General features: G+C 38.7%; 1 protein-coding gene across 1 annotated transcript in view; it reads right to left on the reverse strand.

The window, feature by feature from the left end:
- The window catches only part of UFL1 (UFM1 specific ligase 1), a 50150-nt gene extending 43173 nt beyond the window's left edge, over positions 1-6977 (reverse strand). Inside the window, exons 1-3 of the mRNA XM_024759326.1 lie at positions 6850-6977; positions 5557-5702; positions 4252-4280 (exon numbers count right to left, since the gene is read on the reverse strand). Of these exons, the coding sequence (XP_024615094.1) occupies positions 4252-4280; positions 5557-5702; positions 6850-6926 (252 nt within the window). The 5' untranslated portion in view covers positions 6927-6977. The remainder of the gene's footprint in view (positions 1-4251; positions 4281-5556; positions 5703-6849) is intronic.
- Between the last annotated feature and the right edge of the window lie 4735 nt (positions 6978-11712).

Raw genomic sequence — 11712 nt, forward strand, 5'->3', positions numbered from 1 at the left:
GGAGGGGCGCTTTCTCAATATAATCAAACCCTGTACCCGCCAGGTGAATAATCCACAAACTGGATCCTCTGTTAGAGTTTCTCCCACAGAAGTGAGAGTTCTGATCCCCACGTCAGGCTCCCCAGCCTAGGGGTCTGGCATCAGGAGGAAGAGCCCCCAGAGCATTTGGATTTGAAGGCCAGTGGGCTTGAGTGCAGGAGCTCCACAGGACTAGGGGAAATAAAGACTCCACACTTGGAGGGCATACACAAGGTTTCATATGCACTGGGACCCAGAGCAAAGCAGTGACTCCACAGTAGCCTGGGCCAGACCTACCTGAGGGTCCTGGAGGGTCTCCTAGGAAGGTGGGGGTCTGCTGTGGCCCACTGCGGGGACAAGGACACTGGTGGCAGAGGCCCCAGGGAATACTTCTCAGCGTGAGCTCTTTTGGAGGTCACCATTTTGGCACCAAGATCTGGCCCCACCCAACAGCCTGCAGGCTTCAGTGTTGGGACACCTCAGGCCAAACAACCAACAGGGTGGGACCACGCCCCATTCATCAACAGAAAGGCTACCTAACGTCCTGAGCCCACAACCACCTCTAGACACACCCCTTGACATGGCCCTGTCCACCAGAAGAGCAGGACCCAGCTCCACCCACCAGGGGGCAGGCACCAGTCCCTCCCACCAGGAAGACTGCACAAGCCCCTGAACCAACCTCACCCACCAGGAGGCAAACACCAGAAGCAAGGAGAACTACAATCCTGAAGCCTGTGGAATGGAAACCTCAAACACAGAAAGTTAAATAAAATGACATGGTAGAGAAATATGTTCCAGATAAAGGAATAAGATGAAGCCCCAGAAGGACAACTAAGTGAAGTGGAAATGGGCAATCTGCCTGAAAAAGAATTCAGAATAATGATAGCAAAGATGATTCAAGATCTCGGAAAAAGAATGAAGGCACAGACTGGGAAGATACAAGAAATGTTAAACAAGAGCTAGAAGATTTAAAGAACAAACAGAGATGAACAATACAATAACTGTGATGAAAAATACACTAGAAGGAATCAACAGCAGAATAAATGAGGCAGAAGAACACAAAAGTGAGCTGGAAGATAGATTGGTGGAAATCACTGCTGTGGAACAGAATAAAGAAAAAAGAATCAAAAGAAATGAGGACAACCTAAGACACCTCTGGGACAACATTAAACGTGCCAAAATTCACATTATAGGGGTCCCAGAAGGAGGAGAGAGAGAAAGGGCATGAGAAAATATTTGAAGCGGTAACAGCGGAAAACTCCCCTAACACGAGAAAGGAAACACTCACTCAAGACCAGGAAGCACAGAGTCCCTTACAGGATAAACCCAAGGAGCAACAAGGCAAGACACATACTGATCAAACTGAAGAATAAAAACAGTATGATAATCTCAATAGATGCAGAAAAAGCTTTTGACAAAAGTCAACACCCATCTATGATAAAAACTCGCCAGAAAGTTGGGCATAGAGGGAACACACCTCAACATAATAAAGGCCATATACAACAAACCTACAGCTAGCATCATACTCAATGCGGAAAAGCTGAAAGCATTTCCTCTGAGATCAGAAACAAGATAAGGATGTCCACTCTCGCCACTTTTATTCAACATCGTTTTGGAAGTCCTACCCAATGGCAATCAGAGAAAAAAGAGAAATAAAAGGAATCCAAATTGGAAAGGAAGTAAAACTGTCACTGTTTGCGGATGAAATGACACTATACACAGAAAATCCTAAAGATGCTACCAGATAAGTAAAGCTCATCAAGGAAATTGATAAAGTCACAGGATACAAAACTAACATACAGAAATCTCTTGCTTTTCTATACATTGACAACGAAAGATCAGAACGAGAAATTAAGGGTACAATCCCATTTACCATTGCATCAAAAAGAATAAAATACCTAGGAATAAACCTACCTAAGGAGGCAAAAGACCTGTACTCTGAAAACTGTAAGATACTGATGAAAGAAATCAAAGATGACACAAACAGATGGAAAGATATATCATGCTCTTGGATTGGAAGAATCAGTATCATCAAAATGACTATACTACCCAAGGCAATCTACAAATTCAATGCAATTCCTATCAAATTACCAATGGCATTTTTCACAAAACTAGAACAAAAAGTTTACAATTTGTATGGAAATACAAAAGACTCCAAATAGCCAAAGCAATCCAGAGAAAGAAAAAGAGAGCTGGAGGAATCAGGCTCCTTGACTTCAGACTATACTACAGGTTACAGTCATCAAAACAGTATGGCACTGGCACAAAAAAACAGAAATATAGATCAACAGAATAGTACAGAAAGCCCAGAAATAAACCCACACACTTATGGTCAATTGACCTATGACAAAGGAGGCAAGAATATACAATGGAGAAAAGACTATCTCTTCAGTAAGTGATGCTGGGAAAACTGGACAGCTACATGTAAAAGAATGAAATTAGAACACTCTCTAACATCATACACAAAAATAAACATAAAATGGATTAAAGACCTCAATGTAAGACTGGATACTATAAAACTCTTAGAGGAAAACATAGGCAGAACACTCTTTGATGTAAATCGCAGCAATATTTTCTTTTAACATCTTTATTGGAGTATAATTGCTTTACAATGTTGTGTTAGTTTCTGCTGTATAACAAAGTGAATCACCTATACATATACATATATCCCCATATCCCCTCCCTCTTGAGTCTCCCTCCCAGCAATATCTTTATGGATCTACCTCCTAGAGTAATGAAAATAAAAACAAAAATAGACATATGGCACCTAACTAAACTTAAAAGTTTTGCACAGCAAAGGATACCATAAACAAAATGAAAAGGCAATCGACAGAATGGGAGAAAATATTTGCAAACGAAGTGGGTGACAAGGGATTAATCTCCAAAATATACAAACAGCTCATGTAACTCAATATCAAAAAAACAACCCAATCAAAAAATGGGCAGAAGATCTAAACAGATATTTCTCCATCAACATACAGGTGGCCAAAACAACATGAAAATATGCTCAACATCACTAATTATTAGAGAATGCAAATCAAAACTACAATCAGGTATCACCTAACACTGGTCAGAATGGCCATCATCAAAAAGTCTACAAACAATATATGCTGGAGAGGCTATGGAGAAAAGGGAGCCCTCCTACACTGTTGGTGGGAATGTATATTGGTACAACCACTATGCAGAACCGTACGGAGGTTCCTTAAAAAACTAAAAATAGAGTTGCCATATGATCCAGCAATCCCACTCTTAGGCATACATCCAGAGAATACAATACTTCAAAAAGATACATGCACGACAATGTTCATTGCAGCACTATGTACAATAGGTAAATTGCTTCCAATTAGGTTGGAAACAACCTAAATGTCCATCAACAGAGGAATGGATAAAGATGTGCTACATATATACAATGGAATAGTACTCAGCCATAAAAAAGAATGAAATAATGCCATCTGCAGCAACATGGACAGACCTAGAGATTATCACATTAAGTGCAGTATGTCAGACAGAGAAAGTCAATTATCATATGATATCACTTATATGAGGAATCTAAAAAAAAATGATACAAATGAAGTTATTTACAAAACAGAAACAGACTCAGAGTCTTTGAAAACAAACTTATGGTTACCAAAGGGGAAAAGTCAGGAGGGATAAATTAGGAGTTTGGGATTAACATATACACATTACTATACATAAAATAGATAAGCAACAAGGATCTACTGTATAGCACAGGGAATGGTACTCAGTATTCTGTAATAACCTATACAGGAAAAGAATCTGAAAAAAAAACTATAAATCAACTATACTCCAGTATAAAATAAAAATTAAAATAAAAGATATACCATTTCACACAAAATTTGCCAGTTTCTTGTATATTCTGTAGTGTACCTTACTGATGACATGTATACCTGTATTTTCTAAAAATATCTACATTTCTTTTACTTCCACATATTAAAAACAAACAGGAAACCGGTGATTTTTCTCCCAAAATTACATAAATTCTGTAATTACATAAAATGACAACTATGAGTTTATTTCATAAAGAATAAAGAATAAGCAAGTCAACTGAGAAAGAAGAACTTATTAAACTGATTCAATATATGTCAGTGAGGGTTATGTAATTATTTCTTCACAAACACAAAATATGATACCAGTACCAAGTGAATACTTAGGGCACTGAAAAAATTAATGTTGAGGAATCAAAGTAAAAACTATTATAAAGTTGAAATTTACCTGTTGCAGATCAACAATGTTTACTCGACCTTTAAAGAAAAGACATTCATTTATTTTACATTATGTGTTAAGTACATACCAGCCAAAAACTGTAAATTCCAACAGATTTATGTTTTGGACCGTCAACGTCCTTCTTCTACAAAGGACACAGGGCTGCGGTAATTAATGTCTTCAAACGCGAACCATTAGCTGAATAAATTTTCATGACTTAAGGTACAGACAATAGTTTATTTTCAAAGTTCCATCTGTCATATCAGGCCAATTAGAGAATCAGCTGATACACGGTTTAGCCAGATATACAGGGGTTATTTACCTCCCTTTGCAATTTTATCTACTGTGAGCAAAGAGATACAGACAACTAAATTGAGGTAAACTTTTTTCAATTATTTGAAACTGGTAGGTTACCACTATTAGCTAAAGAATATCTGTTAAGTATTCCAAATTATAGCTAATATTTTATTAGGACTATGCAGGAAGATAAAAAACAAACACCAAGGGTATATCTAATGACATCTAATGAGTTGTTTTCACAGATGCAGCTAATCTAATCAAAGTGTTCAAATTTGCTCAGTAATTTGTTCAAATTTCAAAAAGACAAGGGAAACAAAAACTTTTTTGTATGCTTGTAATAGCATTTCCTACAAACAGATGTAGCACGCTATTACATTGATTCCTAATTTGCAAATACTCAAAGTTTAAAAAAGAGCATGGTAGTACAACCTTGATTTTCAACAATCTATACTTTAAAATCTCTATTTCCTCTTCATAATTATCACCTGGTAAGAGGCAGCTAAGTATCCACCCCTGAGTCACCCAATAAATTCATGAACTGTGAAAAGAAACAGCTGATTAATTCACATACAGAACACATAACTCAAAATAATAAAAAATGCTTTTTTTTTTTTTAGCGGTACGCGGGCCTCTCACTGTTGTGGCCTCTCCCATTGCGGAGCACGGGCTCCGGACGTGCAGGCTCAGCAGCCATGGCTTACGGGCCCAGCCGGTCCGCGGCATGTGGAATCTTCCCGGACCGGGGCACGAACCCGTGTCCCCTGCATCGGCAGGCGGACTCAACCACTGCGCCACCAGGGAAGCCCAAAAATGCTATTTTTAAAGCGACAATATTTGACTTCATTTAAATTATACGATCAGGTTTACCTTAAACCTATTAAAAATATTAAGGCTGATTACCATATTAACAATTGAAAGGGTGTCCTATAACCTCCAAATCACTTATGATGTATAGTTTTAAGGGTTTTTCCCCCCTCCAAAGAACCAGAAGAAAAAAACTAAGGAATTACTTACCACCTCGAACATGTAACTCATCTCTCATTTCTTTACTAATTTGGGCTGGAGTAATATATTCCTTCCCATCAAGTGTGTGAACTACTTCTAGCTGTTTCTGAGCAATCAATTTATTCACAATCTCAATGCAATTCCGCTCTGACAACCTGAGGGAAACAAAAGTTAACTTTTAAAAATGCATTTGATACATTCAGTGCATAATATGATTAAGAAAACGTATGAAAATGGGCTTTTAAAAAGGTTTGGGTAGTCATTAGGTTCTATATTACAAAATCTGTATCTTTTATTAGTATAATACTAATTCAATAAATTAAAAAAAATTCTAGGGAGTAAACAGGTTTACACGAACTTAAATCATGTAGTTCATAATTACAAATCTTTCTATTACAGATTTCAAGTTTGCTCTCTCTTCTAGGCCTGCTTCTAATCTTTAAATCTGAAAAATTAGGACATGTAATTTACATAAGGGAAAAAACTGCCCTACTTTTATTTCAATTTTCACTTTAGCTTCAGTTAAAAAAACAAAATTTTCTTTTATTGAATGCATTATTGTCTCATTCATACAACTCATCTGTAGGCAGGAGATAGGAAAACACGTTAAGTGTCCCAGTTTTGCTTGCACTGATACAAAACACAGCATCAAGGGATTAAAGCCCCAGAAGGAACAAGACAAGGAATAGTCAACGGATAAAAAAGGGTTCTACTAGCTTTTTACGTGCTCGGTAATGGTAAAAAGCAGTGTTAGGGTGCTTTTCAGGAACCCCCCCCCCCGCAAAGGTTAGTGGGTTTGTAGGAAATATCAGTGTCCGGAGTCCCTAAAAATGACAGATAAGACCCTGGCTCTGGCCTAGGACATCTATTCTGGTGAATAAAAAGGCAAAATGTTTAAGGGGTCAACAGAGTTATTTGCAAAGTACTGTACTTTGGGGTTAGCCTCTCCTTTCAAGCTCTAAGTCAGGAAGTGTATAACAGGCAATGACTTGCTGACGGTTAAGTAAGGGTTAGAGAGACGTTCTTGAGACAGCTCCAAGTCACCAGCCCCAGCTGTCGTGGGGGGAGGCCGCGCCTGCACCTGGCTTGGGCTTAAAGGGTGGGGGGATGTTCTCGGTCTCCCCGCGCCGGGAATTATACTGGCAGCCGCAATCTAGGCTTTGGGAGCGGGGGAGGGGGCGGGAAAGCTGACAGCGGCTGGGAAGGTCCGGGGTCCAAGGCCTGGGGTTTGCGGCCTCACATCTTGGCGTGGCCGCCCAGGGGCTATTTTGGACTCCACAATGAAGAGGGAGGGTCAGGCACCTCTGCGTGGCCTCTGCGAACTGCGCCCGCTGGAAGTCAGCCGCCAACCGCCTAATCTCTTCCCAAGCGTCCGCCATCTCGGCTCTACTCGCCAAGCAGCCGACCAACAGGAGACACGTCAGCCGAAAATCCACGGGAGCCGGGGCGGAACGGGCCGCGAAGAGGGACAAGAGACTCCTCCCCGACGCAGCTACGAAACGCTTGCGGCCGGCGCAGGCGTGGGCGGGGCCCGAAAGGCCTCAGCCCCGCCCACCCCGCGCAGGAGGTTTGTCCTCGGCTATGGAAGCCTGGCGGGGACGGTCTCTGCCCGGCCGCGGATGGGTTGCAGGAAAGCCAAGTTAATAAAGTGTTACTTTAGGTCTTTGTTTGCATTATCCCTAATGTTTTTGGCGCAGTGATAATCAAATTAACCACTCTTCTTTTTTTTTTCTGCCCTCCCTTTGTTTTATTTTTGGGAGGGGGTAGGGGAGGAGATGTGCCGGGGCCTGCAGTTAGCATCCCCTCTTCTCTAGCTATTAAGGAAGGGCAATCCCATTTGTATAGGGAATCATGCTAATTTTTACTTGGGCTCAAAGCTTTGAACCTGTTGGATAATTACTTTTTTTTTTGCACAAATATAATTTGGGTACCATAAATGTTGGGAACTGCTTTCATGTAGTCTAGAGCCTTTCCGATTTCTCTTACGGGGAGGATTAGCTCCATCAAATAATGAAGAAATATAAACATAAGGTAATAAATGTATATGGCTATGGATGGAATGGAAGAAACAAGGAGCACGTTTGTTTTGCTTTCCCCTACATTGAAATCGGTAAAAAGTAGATAGTTACTCTGGAGTACCTTTCCTGATCCGTTTTACTTTTATACCTCACTCTTCATTTTTAAAAAAATGTATATACTATACATATATAATTCCTTTTAACTATATGCCCTATAGAGTTGGTGGAGGGGAGTTATTTCAGTTACTTTCCCATCTCAGTATCTCATTCTGGGTCACTCAAAGCCAATGCCACAAATGTTCTTGTCTAGTAAAGTACCCAGCTTTAGTTAAAATGCAGAAAACAGTAATAAAACCTGTCACTAAGTACTGCCACCAAACAGGCAAACTGTTGGGCAATGTGGCTTCAAACTGAGAGATGGAACACCGGACATTAAAGAGGTAACTTGGAATAGAGTAGGTGATGTGGTCCCAAAGGGCATCAAGTTTCAGAACAAGCAGAAACATTCATTCATGTAACAAATACTTATTGATTACCAGATGCCATGGAGTACAGTGGTGGATAAGGCAGACGTGATCTTGCCATAAACAACTTGAAAATCTAAGGAAGCAGATTTTTAAAAAGGCATTTAATATAAAGTATGAAATTTATAACAATAGGGGAAGTATAATGAACTATGTGACTACTTGATATCCAGACTTCTTACTGATCATGTAAGACTCACGATCAGCATGGAGTCTACTTTCCAGCGGCATCCTCTGCGGCTGCATACCACATGTGGAGTAGCACACTGTGTCCTCCATACACCAAGCCTTTTCAGGACTTCATGTCTTTTCTGGATTGCCTGTCCTCTTCTTCACTCTCCTCTACCCACATTTATTTTTTAACTTATTCTTCCATGACGTCCCAGCTTAAATAAAACTCTTCAATGAAACTTTTTAAATTCCTGCAATTGTTTCATATGCTGTGTCCCCACAATTCTCTATTCAGATGTCTCTAGCAGCAAGCAAAATTATATTGTAATTTTTACTCACTACATCTCTCAGTAGTCTGGGCTCTTCAGTGAGCTCCTAGATGCTCTTTAGCATTTAGGATGACAACTGGTATATTCCATAAATGTTAAATGAGTAAGTCAGTGTAAATGTTTCGGTGCAGCACTACATTTTGGTACAGTAGTAACATTTATATTTATTCCTAAAAAGGGAATAATTCCTAAAAAAGGAAGAATTCATGATCGTACTTTGTAGAGATGGCTTGTGCTGACTAAAAGGATAGCACCAGACAGATGAAGCTTTTTAAATTTAAGTTAATTAAAATTAAGATTATACCAGCAATGAACAAATGGAACTTGAAATTGAAAACACAATATCGTTTTCATTAGCAAGCCCCCAAATGAAATACTTAGGTATAAATCTAACAAAATATGTATAAGATCTACGTGAGGAAAACTACAAACTCTAATGAATGAAATCAAAGAAGAACTAAATAAAGGGAGAGATAGTCCATATTCGTGGATAGGAACACTCAGTATCATCAAGATGTCAATTCTTCCCAACTAGATCTGTAGATGCAATGCAATCCCAATCAAAATCCCAGCAAGTAACACTGTGGGTATCAACAAGCTGTTTCTGAAGTTTATATGGAGAGTCAAAAGACCCAGAATAGTCAACATGGTATTGAAGGAGAAAAACAAATTTGAAGGACTGACACTACCTGAATTTAAGACTTATTACAAAGCTACAGTAATCAAGACAGTGTGGCATTGGTGAAAGAATAGACAAACAGATCAATGAAACAGAATAGAGATCCCAGAAATAAACCGACGTAAGTATAGTCAGCTAATCTTCCACAAAGGAACAAAATGTAATATGATGGAGCAAATACAGTCTTTTCAAAAAATAGTACTGGAACAACTAGACATTCACATGCAAAAAAAAATTAATCTAGACATAGACCTTACACTCTTCATAAAAATTAACTGAAAATGGATCACAGACCTAAATGTAGAATGCAACTATAAAACTCCTAGGAAATAACAGGAGAAAATTTAGATGACTTCTGGTATGTCAATAACTTTTTAGATACAACACCAAAGGCACAATGCATAAAAGAAATAATTGATACGCTGGACTTCATTAAAATTTAAAACTGCTCTGCAAAAGTCCATATCAAGAGAACAGAAGGCAAGCCACAGGATGGGAGTAAATATTTACAAAAGACACATACGATAAAAGACTATTTTCCAAAAGATAGAAAGAAGTCTTAACATTCAACAATAAGAAAATAAACAACCAGATGGAAAAATGGGCCAAAGGCTTTAACAGACACCTCACCAAAGTAGATATACAGATGACAAAGCAGCATATGAAAAGTTGCTTCATATCATATGTCATCAAAGAAACGTAAATTTAAACAGCAAGATACCGCTATACACCTATCAGAATGGCCAAAATCTGGAACGCTGACAACACCAAATGCTGACTAGGATGTGGAGCAACAGGAATCCTCATTCACTGATGGGAATGCAAAATAGTACAGCTGCCTTGGAGACAGTTTGGCACTTTCTTACAAAACTAAACCTACTCTTAACATGATTTAGCAATCACACACCTTGGTATTTACCTAAAGAAGCTGAAAAATTATGTCCACATAAAACCTGCACACAGATGTTTATAGCATCTTTATTCATAATTGCCCAAACTTGGAAGCAACTAAGATTTCTTTCAAAGGGTGAATGGCTAAATGGACTGTGGTAAATCCAGACAATGGAATATTATTCAGCACCAAAATGAAATGAGTTATCAAGTCATGAAAAGACAATGGAGAAAACAAACACATATTACTAAGTGAAAGAAGTCAATCTGAAAAGTCTACATACTGTATGATTCCAACTACATGACATTATGGAAAAAGCAAAACTATGAAGGCAGTAAAAGGATCAGTGGTTGCCAGTGTTTGGGAAGGGAAGAGGGATGAACAGGTAAAACACAGAGGCTTTTGAGGGTGGTGAGAATGCTCTGTATGATACTATAATGATGGATACTTGTCATTACACATTTGTTCACATCAGTAGAATGTACAACACCAAGAGTGAGCCATTATGTAACTACGGACTTTGGGTGCTTCTGACGTGTTAATGTAAGTGTATCAGTTGTAACAAATGTGCCCCTCTGGTGGGGGATGTTGATAATGGAGAGGCTGTACGTATGTGGGGGAACGGGGTATATGGGAACTTTCTGCACTTTCCTCACAGTTTTGCTGTGAAGCTAAAACTGCTCTAAAAATTAAAGTCTTTAAAAATATATGTATCATTTAATGTCAGTTCTTTAGTCACAAAAGCCACTCAATAGCTACATATGGTTCATGGCTATCTTATGGGACAGTATAGAAAACCAATTTTATCTTCACCAAAAGTTCTGTTGGACAGCTCTGGTGTAGACCTTTGATAAGGACACAGATTTGTTCAGACTCTAAGCTCATGAGACTCAAAGCAACCACCTCCACCTAGCAACCATATATCCCAACTACAGTTTCCGTTATTTTGAATGGGGTATAAAAATTTGAATGGGAATTATTTCAGTGTTAGCCAACATCTGATACATTACCTGATAGAATAATGGTAGGCACTAGTGACTACTGAATAAGAGATGAGAGATTTCTTTTAAGAACAATCTTTGTGTAGACTTGAAACATAGAGCTTCAATTTTCTAGAATATTTTCTAACAATTTGTGTCTACAAACTTAAGTCAGATTTTGACGTGTACATTATGTGGGAAGGATTCAAGGTCTTCTCGGCTACACTAGGTACATGATTGTGACACCATCCTTAGAGTCATCTTAATTTCAAAGGCTAATGAAATATTCTAATATCTGTAATGTGGATTGATGGTTTCACTGATTTGATATGAGCTGTGATCCTGTAAAATTCCTCCAAGATAAACTTTCTCTAACTTAACCAGCAAAATAAAACTAAACAACTGCAAAACGGGTACTTTCAAGCGAGTCAGTATTCATTTGTTGTTGTAGAGAAATTACAAAGACATAGACAGTGTTAATTACATAGCTGACATTCTTATTGTAGTTAGGGATATAACAGTTACCTTAACCTCATCATCAAAAATGGCAGTATAATCTTGTACATAGAAAG

The sequence above is a fragment of the Neophocaena asiaeorientalis genome, unplaced genomic scaffold (genome assembly GCF_003031525.2).
Source record: "Neophocaena asiaeorientalis asiaeorientalis breed wild unplaced genomic scaffold, Neophocaena_asiaeorientalis_V1.1 scaffold505, whole genome shotgun sequence".
Classification (NCBI taxonomy): Eukaryota; Metazoa; Chordata; class Mammalia; order Artiodactyla; family Phocoenidae; genus Neophocaena; species Neophocaena asiaeorientalis.